The sequence below is a fragment of the Ixodes scapularis genome, unplaced genomic scaffold (genome assembly GCF_016920785.2).
Source record: "Ixodes scapularis isolate PalLabHiFi unplaced genomic scaffold, ASM1692078v2 PGA_scaffold9__187_contigs__length_104089568, whole genome shotgun sequence".
NCBI classification, from domain to species: Eukaryota; Metazoa; Arthropoda; class Arachnida; order Ixodida; family Ixodidae; genus Ixodes; species Ixodes scapularis.
This window is the reverse complement of record NW_024609884.1, coordinates 60,859,369-60,882,452: the sequence shown is the minus strand read 5'-3', so window position 1 is coordinate 60,882,452 and position 23,084 is coordinate 60,859,369. Positions and strand designations below refer to the sequence as shown.

The 23,084-nt window shown below is 46.4% G+C and overlaps 1 protein-coding gene across 4 annotated transcripts in view; it reads right to left on the bottom strand.

Annotated features, from left to right (window-relative positions):
- The window catches only part of LOC8027571 (nucleolysin TIAR), a 98,435-nt gene that overhangs the window by 16,788 nt on the left and 58,563 nt on the right, over nucleotides 1-23,084 (bottom strand). For all 4 annotated transcript variants that reach the window (XM_029983288.4, XM_040503827.2, XM_029983189.4 and 1 more), the window contains exons 5-9: nucleotides 8,259-8,316; nucleotides 4,362-4,449; nucleotides 808-883; nucleotides 641-749; nucleotides 472-579 (exon numbers count right to left, since the gene is read on the bottom strand). In XM_029983288.4, coding sequence (XP_029839148.1) covers nucleotides 472-579; nucleotides 641-749; nucleotides 808-883; nucleotides 4,362-4,449; nucleotides 8,259-8,316 — 439 coding nt within the window. The remainder of the gene's footprint in view (nucleotides 1-471; nucleotides 580-640; nucleotides 750-807; nucleotides 884-4,361; nucleotides 4,450-8,258; nucleotides 8,317-23,084) is intronic.

Below are 23,084 nucleotides of genomic sequence, written 5' to 3'. Positions count from 1 at the left end.
GCAGAAGTTAGCTGAAACCCCATGTACACAGATAGTAGTGAAAAATTCCTTCGAGGCAACAGAGCCTGCATCTATGTGCATCTTGAGACAAGTATCTAGGTACACGCTTTCGACCCACTGCGCCAGAAATAAATTTTAAGAGCCTTCTTCAGTCTCACCCTGCGCCACTCAAATTATGTTTGCTTTCCTTTATGGCCGACATGGGCGGCTAGTACCCAGGCAACAGGCTCGTCGGTGGTCGAGTGGCTGCCCTGATTGACAAAGAGCATGCGGCCAAAGTACGCGAGAAGCCCGATCCGGAAGGTGCACGCCCTTGGCATATTCCCAACATCCAGCGGTAGTAGAAACGTGCTTCCTTAAGGTCCGCGTTGTTGGGGACACCTCTCAATGTCATTATGCTCGCCAAGAATAGGCTGCATGTGGGTCCACCCCTGGAGCGCCAGCGGGAGAGCCCCGTGTGAGGCCACCCACCCGAGAGCCCCTGGGTGATGCCGCCGCAGTAGACGGTGCAGTTGCTCGGACTCGACTGGTTGTAGACTTCGTCGAAGGTGAGGGGCTTGGTGCTTGTCGAGATGTCCACTGCAAGCCAGCCGAACAATCAGAACTGGGCACGGGGTTGTCCCCGGGGTGCTCCACTCACCCTCCGCTTGTGTGCGGTTGGCGGGGGGCTTGCGCGTCGCCCAGTTGGTGCGGATGGCTCGGCTGCCCAGCCACTGGCCGTTCATCGTGCCAATGGCATTCTCGGCGTCCTGGGGAGACAAAGCGGGGAGTCAGCCGCCCACGAGGCCCCGCGTCCCGCAAACCCACCGCTTTCTTGACAAACGAGACGAAGCCGTAGCCCTTGGACTTGAGCGTCTGGGGGTCCCGCACCACCCGGCAGTCCCTGCAACCAGAGGGGGCCCCTCGCTGCACACCACCCCTAAAGCCACCCACACGGGGACCCCGAACACAGCCCAGTGCACAAAGTCCCGTTTTTCCACTCTACCATCCGGTCAACCCTACGAGCCCAAGGGTGGAGCCATTCACTCGCCCCACGGCACCCTTTAGAAGCTCCAGACACCCCTATCACAAAACCCGCGAGCACTGTGCAAGGGACCTTACGGGAGAAGCACGCCTACGCGGCCTGCGACGCGTCCCCAAGACGACTGCGGAACAAACTGAGGATTACGATTGTCCTTCTAGCCCACGATAGGTCATCTAGTTTTCAGATTTATAAAGTTTGCGTGACAAAAAGACTGTCTAGCAGCTAAAGCATCATTTGATGTCGGTAACCCCAATACCAGAAGTAGTTTATACACAAAATAAAACCTATGCAATACGCCTCTGCATTACCAATAGCACATTATTCCGATAGCTGAAACCAGGCTGAATTTGTGTCCCCTTGTATCGAGTGGACAAAGTGACGGCCCCAACGAGAGAATGTGGATCCAACTCAAGACAATTTTTGTGACTATGCATTACTGGCACGCAAAGATGCAAAGTGAGAGTGACACTGGATCATCACAATTCCCCCCCAAAAAAAACGGGGAAAAAAAACAACAAAAAACGTACCAGTTTGATTTGAATGATGTACAGGATTTGTATGAGGATTAAAGACAGAACTTTTAGGGTTTTCAAGGACTTTGAAGGCCTCAGCACAATATTTTCCAAGGCACAAAATCTGGCAGTTTTACAACAGGGGTGGCCAGGTTGACCCTGCCTAAGAGCCGCCAACAAAACCACGAAGCTTTGTAGAGCCGCGGAGGGAGGGGGGAAATCTTTTCCACAGCAATAAACGAATTTAGAACTACTTTCAATCTATCCGAGTCAAAAGCGTTCAACTCTACGTAAGATAGCAGTAACACAATACTACCAAACCTCAACCTGTCTTTCGATTTAAAGCTCATTTAATTTCTCTTTTCGGGGAAGTGCTCGTGTGACTGGGAGGGAGGTGGGGAAGTGTGTGGAGGGGGGTAAGGGAAAGAGCCAGGAGCCGCACTTTTACATGCGAAGAGCCGCAGCTTGGCCACACCTGGTATATATGATCAACTTTGTGGTTACAGATTACAGTATTTTTCCTGTAGGTTTTTCGTTGTTTTCTTCTCCTTTTCGTTCAGCCTTTTCCTCAGGCTGTCACCTGCATGTATGCGATGTCTAAGGCCCAGAAGAATAGGCATTTGCCTATAATTGCCTACATAGATCATTCTATGCCAAACATACTGGACGGTGATACCAACCGTCCCAAATTTCTTCCCCCAAAAATTGCAGCTGTTTGCTAAATTCTATATGGACTTTTTCCAAACTATTTTTCTAGAATAAGAATTCTTAATCATGTGAGCACGCTCTGAAATTTTCGCAGAAAAGCCGAACAGGTACAAGCTTAAAACTTTCTGCAAATATATGAGCGATTAAAGAGGATACCTCAATTATTTTAAGATACTCTGCCGAGATTCTTTTTTCGTGCAATGCCAGAGTTCATATCATGTAAGTTTGTGTTGGTTTTTCTGGAGTAAACAAGCACAAAACAAGACATGCTGAGCATTTAAAACAGAAATTACTTGACCTTGAAAGCATTTAAAAAAAAATTTCCGGGCTTGACTGTTGCTATATTTTATGCTTAAAATTATTAGAAAATAATAAAGGAAACCGACTTTCCAAAAAAAAAAAAAAAGAACTCTCAAAGTTACCAAAAACTTGCTGAAGATGCAGGATGGCATATCAGTTACATTAGCTTTTTACCTTGAAACTAAGCAAATTTGATCAGAGTAAATTTTGTTTTTCGAGAGAAAAACATTTTTGAAGTTGAACACAGGCATAATCGGTTTTCGTCATACCTAATGATTTTTAACCTTCACTGCAAAAAATTTCAGAAAGCAGACATGTGTAAAACCAAATTCTATAAATATTTTTTGGAAGTCTGTTTAGAATCTAGTGATTTAGTTTTTGTTTTTCAAAGACGTCAGTGACTGTTGGTATCACCCTCTGGGATGTTTGGCACGGGATGACCCACACGTGACCTGGTGAAATTTGCCTGCATTTTCTATAAATTAATTAAAAACACCAATTTGGCCCCTTTAATTAATGTGGTTATTTTTAGAGCACAGCTTTTAAGCATCCATTTCTGGGTTGAGCAGCGTCGGCGTAGCCGCGCCAAATTTTGCGGGACAATTGACATCATGCGAACTCAACACCAATTCGATTCTCTGCTAAATTTAGTTTTAGAATTTTTCTGCTAAATTAATTAGCAGAAAAATTTCAGTTTCTCCGCTATACGACGTCAATTTTCCCGCTAAATCTAGCGGAGAAACTAAATTTGTTCATAGGTGACGAGACACCAAGTCCATGTGACGTCATTTTCCCCGCTAAATTCAGCGGGAAAACTGAATTGAGAGAGGAGGGGAGGAAGTGAGTGTACAGAGGAGGGGCATAACCTCCCTTCCTCCCCCTCCTCAAGGGCTGCGCTCTAATTTCGCATTACAGAAATTTGTAAACGACTTCGTTTTTTTTTTTCTTACCGTTTTCAATTGCTACCTTGCTTTGCTGGTTATAACCCCAGATCTGACTTCTTTTTCTCTCTAGGTGTATACTCCGTACACGGGAACTTTTCGTTTTTTGGGCCACACGCCAATCGGAAACCTTCATTTGTTTTGACTGCTCTGTGCGTGATATGCGTCGTAATCAGAAAATGTAAGGAGAACAATGGAACACCGAAAGAATGGTCGACCTTGATGCAGCAACAAGAGTAAGTCGCTGCGACACAGCACAGCAACATACCACTGTCAGGGATACAATCTGTTGTCGGTAATGTACTATAATTGGTTCTACAGCAACTCGAACACAACACTGCCTCTCCGAGAGTTGAGAGATGTGAAAGGGAAGCTGAAGAAGTTTCTGAATTCGGGAAAACTGCTAAAAGTTCTAAATATATGCAGCTCAAAACCATGTGGGTTAAGTTTTCGTTCAATTTTATGAGTAGAAGCGAAGTTATCACCAATTCAGAATTTGTCATAGCTGCACCTGCTCCTGTCTGCTGGAGAGAACTAGCTGATCTCATCAATGGGGTCAGAGTACTCTTGTTCGCCCCCAAGCTGTCCTGGAGATGCCGACAACTGTGGCAATTGCTGGATATTTTTCTGAAATAAAAACTATTGCATTTCCGCCTGTTTAATTTCAGCGCAATATGCAAATTCAGGCGACAAAAAACTATAAAATGGCGCTCCTAAATAAATTTCTTTTTAAATCGGTGTTTTAGCTTTCCTTTGGTGCTTTTGAACAGCAACGTCGTTCATAGCCGACACATTTTAGACATTGAGGCCATAACGCAGTAGGTGTGGCCCGGGAGGCTGCCCCACTCCTATGCCAAGACCAGGAAGGACACTCACGAGATCTCGCCAAAAGGTGCAAAGGCGTCCCGCAGTTGAGTTGTCTCGATTTCAGGACTCAGGTCTCCAACAAAAATGTGATAGTGTTCTGCAAAAAGCACAAGCTCAATTAGACCACAAAGAGGCCGCACTCCCCACAATCCCTCGTAAACACACAGCCATCCACAGCTCCCACGATTACCAAAACTCTTTACAATGTTAGCGACTCTCTCGGCTCGCTAGGGTGGGTGAAGAACGACCGAGCAATCATCCAGGGGGTGTAGCGTCAATCAGTAACTTCCGGTCTTTGCACCATATATATATATATACAAGAAATTCGACTGCTAGCTCTTACTTCGAGTCCACCATTTGGATCACCAGTTGTCTGCCGACCCTGCCACAGTGAATGCAAAAGTCAAAACAGCTGCCCATCCGGCAAGGCAAGCACCCGTTTGCTCGCTTCGTCGAAAGATGGTATCTGTGCATCTGTTAACAAGCGAGGTCAGGCCAGCGCAGAAGTGATGTCCTATCAAGCAGCTTGGTGCCGTCGTGGTCCACAAGCAGTGCCACTTAGAAGACAAGGCCAGTGCACCCCCGCACCCCGCGCCTTTAAACGTCGTCACTAGTGGATCTGTACAGCGTCACCGCCAGAGTGTCTCTAAGTATCTCGCCACGAGTGTGACGCTAGCACGAGGCAACGCCAAGACGGACGTGTCTGCTGCTTTGCGGCATCCCTCGTCGAGCTTCATCATGTCGGCTTCTTCGGGCAGGTCTGGGATTCACTAACGACGACGTCGTGCAAGGCATTGTCCTCTAGGTTGTATCACCACAAATGGAATCCATGGTAGTGATTCGGCGCAGTCAGCTGGCGATGAACCATTTTGACTGCCGGATCAATCAACCTCAAACAGCTAAAGGAATGGATCTACAGCATCGAGATTGGGCCACACCCAACGCAAACCACCAATATCTTGGCTACCAACTTCCATCTTGACCCACGCATGACAACCGTAACTGCAAATTATTTTCGTTCCTTAGGTGCAATAAAATATTAACTGAATTCGTTGCAATCCTTTCAACCATACGAAGGAGCATCGATCACCTGATCAGCCATTAACAACCGCTGGAAAAAGAATGCAACAGAGCCTACTTGGATAAACAAACTAATTCAAAAGGAAAAATGGGCCATTGTTTTCAGAAATTACTAAAAGGTGACACAAACTTTCACTGGACCCAATAGGTAAGCCCAACAACCCCAAAATCAATGTGCAACTTGGAAACAATTATGCCAAAAAGAATATTAAAACTTTCCAATCAGCACAGGCCAAAATTTAAAAATGTATTAGAATTTCTGGAAACAAATTTGGGAACCAAGTGGCACACTTGATGTAAAAAATTTACCACTCAATGAAACACGCCTCGATTTCTTCGAGAAAGAATGCTACCACAAGTATACTATGAAAGCCTCTCAAAGGGGCACTGACACCCTAAAACTCTTGTTTTTTTTTTGTTTTTTTTTATTAGGAAGTTTTAGAGAACCACTTTGCATCTCCAATCAGTCGGGCCACGTCCCAACACGACCACCAAACAATGTGCGCAAAATGCATCCTTGCTACTAAAAGAAAAATGAAAGTTCACTTGCAGAAACAGGACGAAGGGGCTGTAAATATGAGCGAAATGAATTGTATTTGCATACTTGAGGATATACGCCTAAAGCTTTTGCCAGGGAAGATCGTAATAAATGAAAATGAACAAAAAACAAAAACGTCCTCAGCCTACATTTGCTAATCAGGTTTATACACCATACCCCCTCAACCAGCCTGTGTTCCTAGCTTCGGTTGGTAGCCGAGAGGGCCAGGATGCCACCCTGAAAATGCAAAGTTCTGGGTGTTCAAATCCTCTTGGGGACATTTTTTTTTCTTTCTTTTCTTTCTTTTGCATTTTTATTTTAATGCACCAGCACATAATTTAATCATCAATTCCCCTCCAGAAGCTTTTTATTTATTCTTTGCATCTCCTTAGCGTTTAAAGGGAAGCTACGGAGCTTCTTGGAAAAAATGAGTTAGAAGTGAATTCTAGTGTATTTTTACCCCGTGAAACCGAATACCCAAACCATTTGCTGCGTAAGTATTGTTAAACGCGAGAAAAACGCAAAAGACTGTCGCTGTCCGTGACGTCATCGACGGCTCTTTTGGCTGCCCAAGGCTAGGGGGGCGGGGCTTCAGCCCTATTTTGAAATTGCTCTTGTGGCTCTCCGGCGCGTCGCATTGAAATATAATTTTGATATCTGTTATTCTAAAGGCCAAATGAACGCAATTCAAGCGTTTTTTCTCAAATGTAGAAGTGCCCCATCTTCCCTTTAAGTGCAAGCATTTTTTTTATTTTTATTTTCCTATCGCTGCTGTTGCTTTCTTGTCGATAAACGCCGAAAAACCCAACAATGCAATTATGTTTATTTTTTTTTATGTACAACTTCTTGTGTTTTGTACACACATATACAATGTTGTAACCCCCTCTTCCAATAACCCGTAAGGTTTGGCAGTTTCTGAAATAAATAAATAAAAGTACTAAAATGTGTTTACATTCTATAAAAAAACAAAAAAAAAAAAACATCTCCAACCCCAAACACTGCTTCATATGTCGACTATACCATGAGGAAGAGTACTGACGATCTGTATCAGCCTGCTAAGGGTAAAAATGTGCCTCTTATTTTAGAAAAAAATAAATAAAAAAATACTGATTCTTAACGAAAAATCGTGCAGCAGCAATGGGAAAATTAAAAATGCTTTAGAAACTGTTCACTGAAGCACTCAGGAAACACAAGAATGCAAAAAAAAAAAAAAAAGACGTCCCCAAGAGGATTTGAATTTGAAACTTTGCACACTGCCAAGTGGCACCTTAGCCTTCCCCACCAGCAACTGAGCCAGGATCACAATGAAAGCTAGGATTTTTGTTTTTCGCTATTTTTTGTTTATTATGAGCTTCCTTGGCAAAATGTTGATGAGTCGCTCCTGATTCATTTTGCTCATATTTCAAGCCTCTTCGTACTGTTTCTGCAAGCAAAATTGCATTTTTATGATTGGGGTGGAGGACACAGAGGAGTGCACATGATCGCGTTACAAAGCTTCCATTTTAGGGTAGCAAGGAACAGTAGGGAAGTACCAGTTAACTGTTCATGTCATCAACTTGTGCAGAAACTTCAAATTCAAATGTTCACTTTTTTTTTATGTAGCAATAACGCAGTTTCCAATTATCAAATTCTGACAGTGATGTCTAAGGATCATTTCCAGTTGCTTGAAACAATGAAACAAAAACATTTTAGGCTGTCAGTGCCTCCTAGAGGGATGCTCAACCAAACATTTCAGTGTCTATAATAAGTGGCGCACTATCTTTCCATGAGTCAGCAGCCGCTGGTGTGAGCACACGCAACGAAATTATCCTATCCCCCATCCGAGCTTATTAAGCGTCAATTGCATGATTCAGCCAACTTTTTATTCCAGATATCCCTCCCATCCTACCTTCCAACAGGGGATTCAAACAATCATTTGGGACTCATTAAATAATTTGACCGACCAGTTTGCCACTACCTAAAACAGCCAAAACCTTTCACTAACCAAAACAAAAATTTAGGAAACTTTGCAAAGCTGAGACAGAAAAACAAATCTTCCACAAAAAGGAGGTGCCAGTGGCAAGCCTGTCCTCAAGTTAGAGATGGCAAAGGCCATTGAGGGTTTATAAAAGAAAATCGGACTAAACACACCACACAAAAAAAAAAAACCCTGGCAGTTCTGAAGAGCGCAGCTCTGAAGAGAGGGCAACACAGCCAGACTTACGAGGCCCTACCGATGGACACCAACATTCCATGCCCGAGCAAACCCAGCCCGCTCAAACTTGGGGCCCATAGGCCACATTACTCACTGCTAGTGTCGAGCTTTGGGGTGTTTCCTGGTGACGTGGCCCAGTTCACCTTCATCTCCTGAAAAAGAGAGAAAAAAAAACAGCGTACAGGCACTAGTCAGTCCCGGGTTGCAAGTCATCGCAGCGAGAAGCAATTAAAGCCCACAATCTGGTGAGCAACCACCACAGTGTCGCACAACCACCACCTTCTCGAGGGAAGCACCCACACACACCCTTAAAAACAAACATGCCTTCATGCTATCACCAGGCTGCACCATCTGGCTATAGCCACACTGAAAGGTATTGAGGCTTCTTGTGCCCATCTTTTCACTCCAGGCATCGGCCAAGAAGACCATTTTCAACATTTGCTTCAGTTAAACTTCACACCACTTTATGCAACGACGATGCACATTTGTATGTGCTTCTGCCACTTTTCGAGGATGTGTTCTTAATTGTGGACGTCTTCTGTAATCTAGTAAGAACTTTGCTGTCTTCTTTTCTTTGGCCTTCCTGCTTGGACTGGACCCTCTGCTGGTCTGCACTATGTAATAAACAAACAATAAAATCAAATCCCAATAGACCCTCTGCAAAAATCCCAAAAGCCTGCACGCGCCGCGTAACGAATAATGGGAGTCCTCGGTACGCCCCTCCTCCCACTACCACGTGACCATGCGGCATACGCGAGCAGGCAAAGGTTACCACGGCAATGACTTTCGAGCAGCCGAGTCGGGTGAGCGACGAACCAACGGCAGCTGACCCTTTCTCATTCCTCTCCTTTGTACCGGCTCTGTCGTCTGCTGCACCAACGCTTTGTCGAACCTGATCGAAACCTGCCACGGTTGCGGTGCAAACTAAATGGATTCGGTGACACTTCAATATGCTAAGGTAAGTTACGATGATTAACGTATTGAAATAAGTTCACCTGTCGTGATGCCTTAACGCTGCCGGTAGCTGCCAGGACGCGCGCGCAGTCGCGGAGGCGCAACAAGAAAGCGCGCTTGCTCTGTACAGAGGGTTCCCGAAATTCCCCGCCGTCGTGCAGCTGTATGTTTTGCAAAGGGTCTATTACATCATTTCCTGAAAATTGTTAATCCTAATAATAAATTTTTAAAAAAGCCACATTATAAGGAGTGAGACAGAGTCTTGCGATTTAAATAATTCATCCAGCAAGGTCTCAAGCACCATCCATTGGCCAGGCTCGAGTTAATTCTAACAAATGCACCTTTTCAAAAGTTTGATGCACTTTCCTTTGTGGTTTATTTCCAACGGGGGCATGTGGCAATAATGATCATTCAAGGCATTAGGAAACAAAGCCAATGCGGGACGTACTGGAGAAAAAGTGTTACGGAACAGGATCGTTAGTAAATAAGATTGAAAACTGCAGCTTAAAAGAGCTATGAACAATTAAAACCGTCAGTGTTTGCAAAAAACTCCAGAACACAAAAAAAAAAAAAAAAAAAGTTTGAGCTCCAACTAATAAATCTAAATAAACAGAAGACTACCTACAAAGTTGAGGCAATGTAGTCCTTATTGTTCGTTGTTCCAAGTGTTTATAGCATTTACAGTGTCAGCATCGTTCACAGAGAATCACGCGAGAGACAGAGGCGACGGTGCAGAGCTCCCACGCACTCAAATCAAGGGGAGGCAAGGAACCAGGCCTCCGTGCCAAATGAACAACTTTTATGTGTCTTTATATACTAATAAATATACAGGGTGTTTCACGAAAGGTGGACAAATTCAATGAAATAATACTTAAAAAACAAGCGAGCTGGTGATGATTCATGGTAATAAAACCCGAGACTCAGGAACACAGAAGGGGACGAACACAACACAACGTCTCAATTGTTCGTCCCCTTCTGTGTTCCTGAGTCTCGGGTTTTATTACCATGACAAATTCAATACTGCAAAAACTATCCATCGCACGAAAAAAAAGCTTATGCCGCTTTGGTCTTAGGCCAGGGGCATTTAGAAAAATTATTAAAGTTTGGGATCATTGAGTTGTTAATTATTTTTGCGTAATTAAATTTTTAGATATTGAGTTTAAGGGCATGGTTTCTATAGAACCTTGCTGAGCATTACCGAAAACACGAAATCAACAAATTGCAGAACGATAAAAGGCATGTGCTGCATTTTACAGCTTTCTGAAAAACAGCACAACTTTGACAAGTTTTAAGTTTCGGTTTGCAATCCTAGTGCCTCTCGGCACCAGTGGCACCGCACCCCATGGAGGAATAGTGCAACCTGCCCTCTGCTGCGTTGCGCGAGGACAGCGAAGCAGATGTTGGTTGCACTATTTCTCCACGAGGCGCAGTACCGTCGGCACCGAGAAGCGCTCCGATTGCAAACCGAAACTTAAAAACCCCTCGAAGTTGCGCGGTTTTTGAGAAGCCGTAAAATACCACGCGTGCCTTCTATCACACTCCAACTGTTTTATTTTCTGTTTTTCGATGATGTTCAGCAAGCTTCCAAATGGGACCATGCCTTTAAACTCAATATTAAAAAAAAAAAAAAAATTAATACCACTGAAATAATTCACAACTTAATAACACCGAACCTTATCATTTTCCTAAATAGGCCCCTGGTCTAGGACCAAACCGACACAAGCCTTTTTTTTGGTGTGATACAGAGTTTTCGCAATACTGAATTTGTCCACCTTTTGTAAAACACCCTGTACATATGGTGTTTTTTTGTTTTTTTCCAGGCTTTACATTTTTGTTTAAAAAAATTCCGTGAAAGCCACACCAATGTGGTCTGTACAGGCGAGTTATACGGCCAGGGGGCACATTATAGGGGGCCAATCATTATGATTTAAGGGCTAATAACTGAAACATGTTAATTAACTTTGTAACTAGTGAAAAAAAAAAGGTTCCTAATTAGGCAAACTGGGAACTGATACCACAGATCGCAGACACGCCAAATTTGTTTGCATTACATGCTGAGATAAGTACGCAGGAGTTCAGCTGCAGAACGCAGATGCAGCATATTCCTGCTTCAGTGTGATATACAGGCAAGAAAGCAATCAGCTACAAACGCGGGTGTCAGGGGAACCGGTAGGAACTCGCATGTCATGGGAACAGATACCGCAGATTGCGGACGCAGCAGATTCGGGCTTCACGGTGCGTTAAACACGGAAAACCGTTACAAACACGCCCATCACAGGAACCAATATCTCGCGCGCAAACTTAAAAAAAAAAAAAAAAAAAAGCGCGTACGAGTTTTGAGTTTGAATGTCACGGGAACGGTAAACGTAGATTGCGGACGCTGCAGATTCACGTGTCACGGTGCGATAAGCACAAGGGACTCCGCAACGCGTTTGTCACACGTACCGATAACGCAGATCGCGCGGTTGATGATTCCGGTCGAACATCGTGCGATCGATACCCGGCGGGAATCGGGATGAAGAGGAGGGGGAATTTTTATGTTATGTATATTCAGGCCGAAAAACGGGATGGGCGATCTTTCGGGAGCGGGCGTTCATGCGAGACTTTCGGGACTTCACGGTATACGCGATTCAATGCGTGCGATATATCAAAATACACGTAAACAATCCGCGACAATGCAAAAAAAAAAAAAAAAAAAAAAACTTGACGATAACGCAACTTTTGACAAAGCTACTTATGCATGTCCCATTTTCGGAGATCAGACAACTACGCGCCGTTGTTAACTGAGCTGTAGCACTGACGGCACGAAGCAACTCGTCTCGGGGAACGGGGAACGAAAATAAACACACTACTTTTGCTGTGTATTGGTGATATTCGTCCTAATACGGTACAATAGAATCATTCACTTTTTCCTCGCGTTCGAAACAACCACCTCGCGCAGTGCTCCCTCGTGCTGCTGGCGCTTTACGGCTCACCAACATGAGACGGCCTGTTTTCATCAAATGAAAGTCGCCTGTTTTGATGTTGATACGACCACATCGGTATGGCGGCTCCATAACATTGGTTCAGAATTATCTAAACGAACACAACACGGTAAATGACTGCTGCCAGTAAAGAAGAGCATTCCAATAAATTTAGGAATTAAAAAACAAAAGCAAACAAAAAATTTTTCCGGTCACTTTTGTTGCAACAGTTGCGCAGAAAGGCGCACAAAGGCGCAATGGACCTTTTCCGAGAAGCGTTCTGCGCACGCGCGAGCGCCCGATGCCAAGCGGTGGAAGTCGGCACGAAAAAATCGAGGAAATTCGGAATGAGGCTGTAAATCGACGAGTAGAACACGTAATTGCAGCATATATATAATTGTGTTACACAAAAAAAGAAAGTGGACGGAAAGAAAAACACGACGTTTGGGTGGACGCTACGGATTTCCTTTAAAGTCGCGCTAGGCCTACCTCGTTGCATTGGGCAAGCCACGCTGCTCAGAGAGCGAAGCAACTGGTAACGTAGCTCCCATTATTGATTGGTAGCGCAGGTCACTTCCTCGATTTTTTAGTTCGCGCAGCCACCGCCTGGTGCCGTCGGTATATGGAAAAGGTCCATTTGCGCAGCGCTTCCACCCCCGCCGTTGCTGTGGTTAGGCTTAGCACGCCAGGGTAAAAGTTATTTCGCTACCGTTCTAGGCTTCCTTTCGCGCCGCCTTTCATAAAAACGAACGCTTGCTTCGGTAGTTCCAAACGCAAAAATTGAGCTTTTAGTATCGTCTACTGCAACTAAACTCGGAGAAGTGTCGAAAGCGCCGCTGTCCCCAGTGACAGCCTCTCGGAGATGGCCGATATTCGCGCAAACTTGCGATGTTTCAGACACCGCAAGTTAGACACGTTCTTTTTTCATGATTTGCCATCCAAATTTTGTTGTAACTTTGTTCATCCATGAAAGTATGATGTCCTAGGAGAATAATGCAAGCGAAATAAAAACTTTTAAAATTTTCAAAACAAATTTGATTTTTCGACTTCTCATTTCATGTCGCCCAGATACATCTAATCAAGGCGATTTTGAAATCACCTAGTTAAATTCAATACTCGTTTTCAAATCTCAAATGCGGCAAATAAATTACGACCAATGATTCACACAGCACTTCGGCTCTCATCTATAATAAACATACACAAAAAAAAAAAAAAAAAAACACGCACGATGGAGCGTTTCATTACCATTCAACAAGTCTGTTTTTTTAATGCCGGCTGCACCATCTTGCTTTGGAGGAACGTTATACCCTTAAGGGCCTAAGCAGTCGCTGCTCTGCGGCGAAGTGAGGTACGCAGGATCGCGATGTCTACTGTGCGGCTGTCGCTTCTCCGCAGTGCAGTAGTGGCACGGTGAGGAGCGCACCCAACGGAGCTACCTAGCCCCAGAGCCGTATATACTGAAAGTTTGGCCAGTCATTGAGAAGTACAGGAGTCAAATGAGGAGACGCCATTGGCCGAAAGCCGGCTGGGCGTGTTCCAGGGCGTCTTCACAAATTCGAATGTGACCAACCAGAAGCCGGAAATAATACCCTGGCGGTGGTCGCAAGAAACAAAAGTAACAAGTGCGTCGGAGTAACTCTCGGTGACTGAAAATATGGTGCACGTGATATTTTAATCCCCGTCTTCCAAAACCATGGTAAAAGAGCGCGACTAGCGGAAAGATCGACATTATCCGTACGCCAGCCGCCGAGGGCCGGGAATCTGCCGTTCGAACGGTATCACTCTGTCCGAGCGGCACATTCGTTTCTCACATCTTTCGGCATGGTAATTATCGAAACATCACGTGTACTGTATTTTCAACCGTAAAGGGTTACTAGAAGTAACCCTTACGGGCTTATTAAAACCACATATCTATGATTAAAACTGTTTCTCGCTCTCACCGCTAGGGCATAGTTTGCGGCCTCTGGTTGGTCAAAAGGGCATGTCAAGCCCTCTTTCTGCGTCTGGTGCACGCCCTGGCCTCTGCCCGCTCCTTCCAAATACTCCGCTACACACGTTCACAAACGATCACCTAAGTACACACACGTGTTATATCATGTGGCAAGAAGATACGTCAAAGCAACACCATTCGTCGGACAGACCGACGTTTCGTCCGTGCGGGTCGTCCAGGTACGTAACTCGCGGGCGAAAATAGACTGAATCGGACGTTAAAAGAATAGGGAGTTTTAGCACACCGTTCCGATAAGTCCCGACAACGATACGATGCACGCGCAAAGGCACCGGAGAAGTATCGGGTACCATTCTCGCAACGATCTACTGAAACTCCCTAACAAAAAGAAATACAGCGCCCAAAATGACCACACAGAAGAGCCGAATCGACGATGGGCACAAATGAAGCATAGGTGTGGGACGGCGCAAGTCTTGGCCCCCCTGCGCAAGCGGGGCGCAACGGAAAAACGCGCGGCGAATGGTGACATATTTTGCTCGTTGTTGGATTGAAAGTCGCGCGTCGAGGGCGATGTCTTGCCTTCGACGCTTGTGCTTAGGCCAACCAACGAGCGACCGGACGTGTCGTCTTTTTCCGGTTGGGACCTGTTTTTGCTATTTTTATTTTCGATCCACAAAGAAGGCGAAAAGGCAGAGGGTTCGAGGGATGCACGCAGCCGCCAAACGTAGCTGTAAGCATTTCAGCGTGTAGAAAAGCAAGCCGATTGGAACATCTGACGACTGTGAGCAGTGTTTCATGTGCGTGTGTGACGCCGCGAAAATACTTTTCATCGTTTGCGCGAAAGCCGCCACCGAACTTCGTTGTGTGTTCCGACCTTCGACTGTGCGGGTGCGACCACTCCCAATGTGTTTCGTGCGTTCTTTGTGTGCAGGCCACCACTACGGAATACAACAGTTCTCCTTCGAAAACACTATCGCACAAGCTGCGGGCAGTGCTATCAAAGGTACGGACGCGCGGGCGTAGCACCGAACTGTATGCACAAAAGACGCGCCAAAAGAGCACCTCCTGAAGCTGCGCGCTCGAGTCCGTGCCTCTCACATATGCAGCATACAACTGGATTGTCAAACGTAAATATAGGCAACCTGCAATGCTGTTTGGTTTGGCGCTATCTAGCGACTGAAGCAAGAAACATTGGGTACGCCTAGGAGTGGCGGCTGCATTGTTCAAATATGAGCTATTGCTCTGGTGGCGCCGCTTAGCCTAGTGTCTGAAGCAAGAAATACTGGGGAGACCAGAAAGCCGCGCTCCCATAACATGCCAGTACGGCGGAAGCTACGGCCCTCCCGGGCCAATCGGAACGTGATTACGCATCCCCGGAGTGCGCTTTTAGTGCCAAGAAGCAACAGGCTTTTCGCTGCGTCGTGCTCCAATATATGTGCGTTGCTATCGCATACGTCGCGCGTATCGAAGACGTCGGCACGCAATGTGGGGCTTATCGTTCACCCTTTGCCAAGTTACAACGAGACAGGTTATCACCTTGGGCCCCCATACTGCTGGCGCCGCCTGGCTTTTGCCGGCTGGCTATAACATTGCCGTTGTCGATTCCCAGAAGACGGTTGTTTCTGAGCGCATATGCAAGCACGAAGGCAAGGCAACACTAATTGTACGAAGCAGACGAATAAGCAATTATCGTGTTCTCTCGAAAACCACGAGGTTCCCCGAGAAGAAACCGACGTCGGGAGGCACTGTGTGTAGCGATGCACTATGGATAAATTGACTAACGATAGTTTTTCCAAAACTATCGATAGTGTCGCAAAACTATCGATAGTTTTACGATAGTCGACTATCGATAGTGCAATCGATAGCTTTTCGATAGTAGACTATCGATAGTGCAATCGATAGCTTTTCGATAGTAGACTATCGATAGTGCTATGATAGCTTTTCGATAGTTGACTATCGATGGTACTATCGACAGTTTTTTTTTTACTATCGATAGTCAGATTACTGGCGACTATCGATACTATCGATAGTACTATGGGTAGTGTCGCACCACTAGCAACGGGTCCCTCTTTGCCTGCTTGTCTTCGAGGTTCAGCCAGATTCAGCGGACTACCGCAGAGTTTCGGTTTGCAAAGTGAGGGACTTTTGTTTTTCTTTTTCCGTTTGTTCCGCGGTAGAAAGGGAGACGACTCTTACAGAAGGCGCCAGCTAGTGCCGCCGAGGCTGGCGCCGTCTGCTCCGCAGTTTCACGCGCGTTTTTGGTAGTATTTGCGTGCGGAGCGAACACAGTTGCCGCACCGCCGTTCGCCTCCTTTCCCCCTCTCTTCGCCCTAACTCCCGCCTTCTTCATCACTGAAATCTGAACCAAAGTTGGGATGGTAAGTGCTTGGGCTAGTTGGTGTCCCATTTGAAAAAATAAAGCGAGAAAAAGAGAAGAGGGAGCGACGCAAACTAGTAGTGTCGCAAAACAATCGCTAGAAAACCGTCGACAGTACAATCGATAGGTTTACGATAGTCGACTATCGATAGTACTATCGATAGTTTTTCGATAGTCGACTATCGATAGTACTATCGATAGTTTTTTTACTATCGATAGTCAGATTTCTGGCGACTATCGATAGTACTATCGATAGTTTTGCACCACTACCTGAGTGACCGCTTTTTTTTTTTTTCGACGGTAAAATCGACGTCAACGAAAACGCGCATTTTTTTACTTTTTTCGTGTGTGAATGCGTTTTAAAGGGGCACTGACAAGTCAGAATAACGTTTTATTATCCGATACGACTGAAACCGATGCCTGGACATTAATTACCCTCAAAGTTCGGAACTTGGGAACTCGGTATTTGTGAAGTAAAAAACAATTTCCCAGATCCGAATTTGAAGTACCCGCGCCAGTGAAGTGACGTCACAGATTGAATCGTCCTGTTTCACGCCTCCGAACCATCCCGACCCGAAGTGTCGTGTTCGCCCGCGCCCCGCGACCAAACGCTCTTCTCCGTGCCTGCCGCCTATCGCTGTGAGCAGACGACTCTTCACTTTCGAGATTGAAGTTCTTTTAGGGCCCTTTCAGAGATCTTATATTATTTGAACCGGCGTGAGGTCCGAGAGAACGCGCAGTGGACTTTTGTGAGCGAAGTGAGGGCCCACGTCGCGCCAGTTCTGCGTGAAAGGCTACCCCGGCGGAGTCACAACCGAAACCACGGTACACAGACACCAAACACAGTTGTTTTGACCGTTTGACGATTTCTTTTTCGAAGTCTGAGAGGTCGTCGGGCGCCTAAAAAAGATAACTTCGCCCTATTCCCCGGCTCACCGATCATCCTCAGTGCTACATCTGCCGAGTGCCGCCAGCGCCGCCATGTTTTCCGAGGGAGGATAAAAAGCCAGAAGGCTACATCACTCCGCACTCAGATTTTCGGATTTTCAAAAAGGGCGTAGTGCGTTCGCAATTGCGTGAAAAGAACATGTTCTAAGAATGCCGTTATTAAATATTATAGAAATGTAGCTTAGAAAGCTTCTAAATTTCATAATTTTTGATGCCACAAATAAAAAGCGAGAAGGTGAGAAGACGGAGAAAAGGGTGCCAAAAATGTATTTTTTTTTTTTCGCGTTGTGGTATCTTGTGGGTATGACAACAACTTGCATCTTTTTAGACAACAAAAAATACGACCTTTGCGGTGTCAGTTTTACGATCTTAATGTTGGAAAAAATTGCAGTTCATATTTCTTATAATGTTTATCTAGGCACAAGTGACGAAAAAACGCGCGACCATGCCCAAAAAACTGCTACTCCGTTGCGTAATCGCAAAGAAAAAAAAAACGAATTATTTGCCAATTTGCAGCCGCGGGTGGTGGTTGCGGGAACTACGGTGACACGTCTATGGGGGTCAGGCAGAAGTTAAAACCTCTCCCCCCTCTGCCGCTACAATCGCCGTCCGCCCCCTCACCAACTCTTACGTGTCGATCGTTAGCCGCGACCTTCGGCGATGCTAATTCTAGAACAGCCGACGATCGTGGTGGAAGCGGCTGGGGTCTCTGAAGAGTGGTACCCCAGAGACGTCACTCAAGAGACGGCATGAGTTGATGGGATCTTTAACCTTCCATTAGTTTCATTTTTTTTTAAATAAAAACTAGCGCGCGCAAGAGAACGTGGTTTTCTGTTCTTCGTTCTATATGTGACAAATTATTTGCCGCACTTAACTGGCCAAAGTCCAAAAATCGTTGCACCGCAAGAGACAACAGAGGTATCTGAAGGAGTTCTGGCACTCGGCAGCTTGCAAGTACTGCTTCGCCGTACTCGCAAAACTGCCTTTTTGTACACAGTCCATTCACGCAATGAAAATGCTGTATATTGCTGCGCGCGCAGCTGGACAAATAGGCAGCGCGCCCGTGGCCTAACGTTTATCGTGCTTGCCTTTCACGCGAAAAGCAAAGGTTCAATGCCTGGCGGCGTATACACCTTTTTGTTGTGTCTGTAATGTCGCGTTTTGGTAAATCCGAGAGCCCTCTTGCATATTCGAGGTTAGAATGTTCTACGCGCCGAACCTTCTACGCCAATTGTTCCAGAAGCCCACGCGTCTACATAAGCAGGTCCGCGGGGCGAGCCGGAGTCAGTCTCGCCCCAGCACTCGATCCTGCTGTTTCTTCGACGCCCGCGACGCTCAGTTGTTATCTTGTTTCCTCCTTGTTTTGGGCCCAAGTTTGCCCCATTAAACGTTTCAGTTTCCTCCGTTATTCTTTGTTTCGTCTCCTCGTCATTCGTGACAATATCACTACTGCGTGATGCCCGTTGAAGACCCCAGACTAGTGGTTGTACTGCACTGGTTAGATTCCTCCTCTACAGCTGAGACAAGTCGTTCGATGAGGCAGAATAAGTTCCGGCTGTATAAACGTACACACACCACAATACTTTTTTTATTGTAAAAGATTAAATTTTAAACCAGCCATTTTAGAAAATGTCCCTAAAAGTTGTCACTATGAGCTACCAAAACCGTGTACCAAAATCACTAAAATGTACAAAGTAAAAAAAAAAAAAAAGGACGATAGCTATTGTCGGCTGCCAGTTCGCTGAGTTACGTTATTATATATATATATATATATATATATATATATATATATATATATATATATATATATATATATATATGCGATCACTCAGAACTCGAGCCGCCCGAAGTTCTGGTACGAAAAGTTTCAAACCTCATCGAGGTTCGAATTCGGAAAGTAAAATATACGGGGCTTTGAAAGCCATTGACGGCTCGATCCAAACTTCTTCGAGCTATGAAACAAAAGCAAAACATGCGGAAAGTGCAGAAGTCTTCGAACCCCGCCCCTCGTCGACAGGTCGAGACCTTCTGACTTTCGAACGAGCGAAAGCCAGGTTGGCCCCGTGTCCAGACCAACGCTGCCCCGCCACGAGTTCGCAATGCAGATTGGCGGGTGGATCGATCGTATCGTAGCGGCCCGACGCCACTGCACAAACATACGGTGCTTGGGCAGGTCGCTCGGTTGCGCAGCAGCCCAAGCCCGGCCATCTGGCCCAGCAGAGATACTTCCGAGCGCAGCGGTCACGTGCCTCGCTCCCAGTTACCGACGTCAGCGAAGCGACCGTGGTGCAACCGAGAGCCACGAAATAGGGTACGCTTTGGTGTCAGATTACTTTAGCCCCCCCGGCTGGATGGATGGAAGGGAGTTTGGGCATTCATTGAGAAGTATAGGAAGCAAATGAGGAGACGTCACTGGCCGAAAGCGGGCTGGGCATGTTTCAGGGCGTCTTCAAAAATTCGAATGTGGCCAACAAGAAGCCGGAAATAATACCCTGGTGGTGGTCACGAGAAACGAAATTAACAAGTGCGTCGGAGTAACTCTCGGTGACTGAAAATATGGTGCACGTGATGTTTCAATGACGGTCATCCAAAGTCATGGTGGAAGAGCGCGACTAGCGGAACGATCGACATAATCCGTACGCCAGGCGCCGAGGGCCGGGAATCTGCCGTCCGAGCAGTCACACTCTGTCCAAGCAAAACGGAGTTCAAGCAGCCACATTCGTTTCTTACATCTTTCTGCATGATCATGATCGAAACAATACGTGCACCCTATTTTCAACCATTGAAGGGTTATTACAATTAACTCTTACGCGCTTTAATCATATACCTATGATTAAATCTGTTTCTCGCTACCACCGCTAGGATAATTTTCGGTTTCGGTTGCCCAAGAGAGCATGTCAAGCCATCTTTCCGCGTCTGGTGCACGCCCTGGCTCTGCCCGCGACTCCCATTGACCAAACTCTCTGTATACATGGCTCTGGCTATACCGTTTGCATCGGGGGGTAGCTTGCGCCACCTAGCGTAGACAAATCTACGCCCCTTCCCCTTTAAATGTTGCTCTAAATTCCGTATCCCGTTAAAGGGCTACGGAAGCGAAATTTTAGCGCCTATTTCTATGTGCAGAAGTGGTTATGACCGCAATTCACAAACACAAGTCTTTCGTCCGCAGACGCAAGAAAAGCGATTTTAAAACGAATAAAATGATTTCCCAATACCCCCTGGTAGTTGGGGGGGGGGGGGGGGGGGGGTGAGTGTGTGGGTGGGTGGGGGGGGGGGGGGGAAGCTTCGCTGGAATGACTGACGTCAAGGGCCCATCAGAAACAGCGCCACGGCGCGGCGTGTCCGACGGAGGCGCCCAAGAACGAGCGGCGCTTGGCACACCTAGGGCGAGGGAAGGGAAGGCCGGGGAGGAGGAAGCAGACGGAACGCTGGAGAGAGGGAGGGGGTTTCCCTCCCTCCTCTCCAGCGTTTCGTCTGCTTCTTCCTCCCCAGCTTTCGTTTTGTTCGCCCTACCTTCTTGAGTTGTAACTTATTATAGTACACCACACCTCGGGTATTCCTACTTGGCGCGACTGTAACGCGTTGACGATAAAGCTGGCACCACCTAGTGACGACGATCGTAATTACGGTACACTTGACCTTTCTTTTATGGGCCCGTGACGTTGCGAGAGAGACGTCACGAGCAAATATCCCGACACGCATCGCGCCGCCTCGATGGCTAATTTTGAAGCGTTCGCTAGAATCCGTCGGTTGAAACGAAAAATATATTTATGCGCTGAAAATACAAGTGTGCGATTCTCATTTACGGATATCAAGGATCATATTTCACCCATTTCGAAATGTTCCGGAGATATTTCAAGTTTCAATTCTGTTTCTAATTCTTTAAAGGGATAATGACACCCCCTCCCCCCCTTCCTCCCCATTTTTGTTTTATTTCTTGCCAGGAGTCAGAAGACTACCCAATCAATATTATGCTACAGCGTCAAGTAATCTTTTTAATATAGTAAAAAAAAAAAATAAAAAAACGCAACTGCTTCAAACCGGAACTAGACTGGGGAGGAAGAAGAAATATAGGGGAGAGAGTTGGCGAAACTGTGCAACTTTTTTTTTTTTTTTCATTTAACGAATTTGCGGTTTTTCATAAGCTACAAAAAAATGGGTATGATATTATTTTTCTATTTTTAATGTTGCATGCGTGCCTTCGATGACCCACGATTTTGATTATCTTTGGTGGTTGTGTCTAAACTATAGCAAACGGCACGTGACCACGGAGAAGAGATTGTGCGCGACTCAAACAGGCCGGTCCTCGATCGGCGGTTTTCGGGTGAAAAGAAAACGAATTTCGAGCCGCAAATCGTGCATCACATTTTTCTAAACATCCTCCACCAGTCCTTTTTGTGGTTGTGAACCCAGTTATCTAAAGCTTAATCTGAAATTGCAGGAAACGCCCTTCCGTCCTCCAGAAGAGAAGTAAACAGTTCGCCACAAAGTAAAATTAAATCGGCCGAGCTTTCGAGCTCGACGACCGCCTTATGTATGGACCAGCTGTGCACGAGGCGACACCCGACACTCGGGGAAGGGCGTGTCGGCAGTGGTTCTGGTGCAACCGAGCAGCAAGAAGCTCCCACCAGGCAGTCTGAACGAGTCGGCTACCAGGGCGCCGAAGGCCTGTCTAAACACTGCCCGAACGGAAGCCAGGGGTTCGATTGTGGTCAAGATGCGAGCATTCTCGGCTGCTGATCGGACGTGGCGCCACAGCTTGAGGAGACACTCTTGAGCCGTTAGCGAGTTCCCAATCAGGCAATAGTTTGGTGAGAACGTCTCACTAAGATACAAATAGCGGGAGAGACATCGCAGCCTCCGATGTGCTTTTCCCTGGTTCTCCCTCATCCATCGGTCCATGTCAGCTTGTCTACGGCAGCAGAACCTGTGATTTGTTAACGAAGCGCGAGTTGTCTATGGCTTCCAGCGTGAAATACACGATTACAATTCCAGCCTGCGTTCGACCTCACCTCGCCGCGGCGCTCGGTTCGTAGAAGACGATAAACTTTACCGGTGCGCTAGCAGACGACGTACGGGGTTTTCTTGTTCTACAGCGCAAGTCAAAAGGATCCGATGGCCGGTTGAAGGGACCGCATAAATCAGTTTGTGAAAAAAAAAAGAAAAAAGAACCACGATTTTGTACAGAGGTGGTCGAAGAACGTGCATTAAGGGTATGGAAATTTCGCTCGAAAAACGCTCGACGTCGCTATGACGTATGACTAGGGTGACATATGGTTGCTTCACTTTCTGCCCGCTTCTGCCCTGCCTCTCCCCCTCTCCCTCCCTCCCTCCCTCCTCCCCCCCCCCCCCCCCCCCCCCCGGAAGCCTTTTTTTTTTTTTATGACGCGGAGAGCATTGCTTATGAAGTAAAGATCAGAAAACCGATTTCGCCTGCGTGTCCTAGTTGTTGCGTAAAAAAAAAGATGAAGATTGGCATTTCGGGCACCCCTCAACTCACTCCCAGCCTTCAGGGTCATACCTGGTCCCCCTCCTAGTGACGTCATTCGGAGTGCCGTGTAGCTTCCCGTGTGCTCTCTCGGAGTACGCTTCCTCTCCCTCTCTCTGCTGACATCAGCGGGCGTTATGCTGCAGCTTAGAGCCGAGCGAGGCCACGAAATCTTTTCGTCGTAACGTAGTTCCTCCAAATGCCACTTGGGCTGCGGGGGGGGGGGGGGGGGGGGGGGGGGG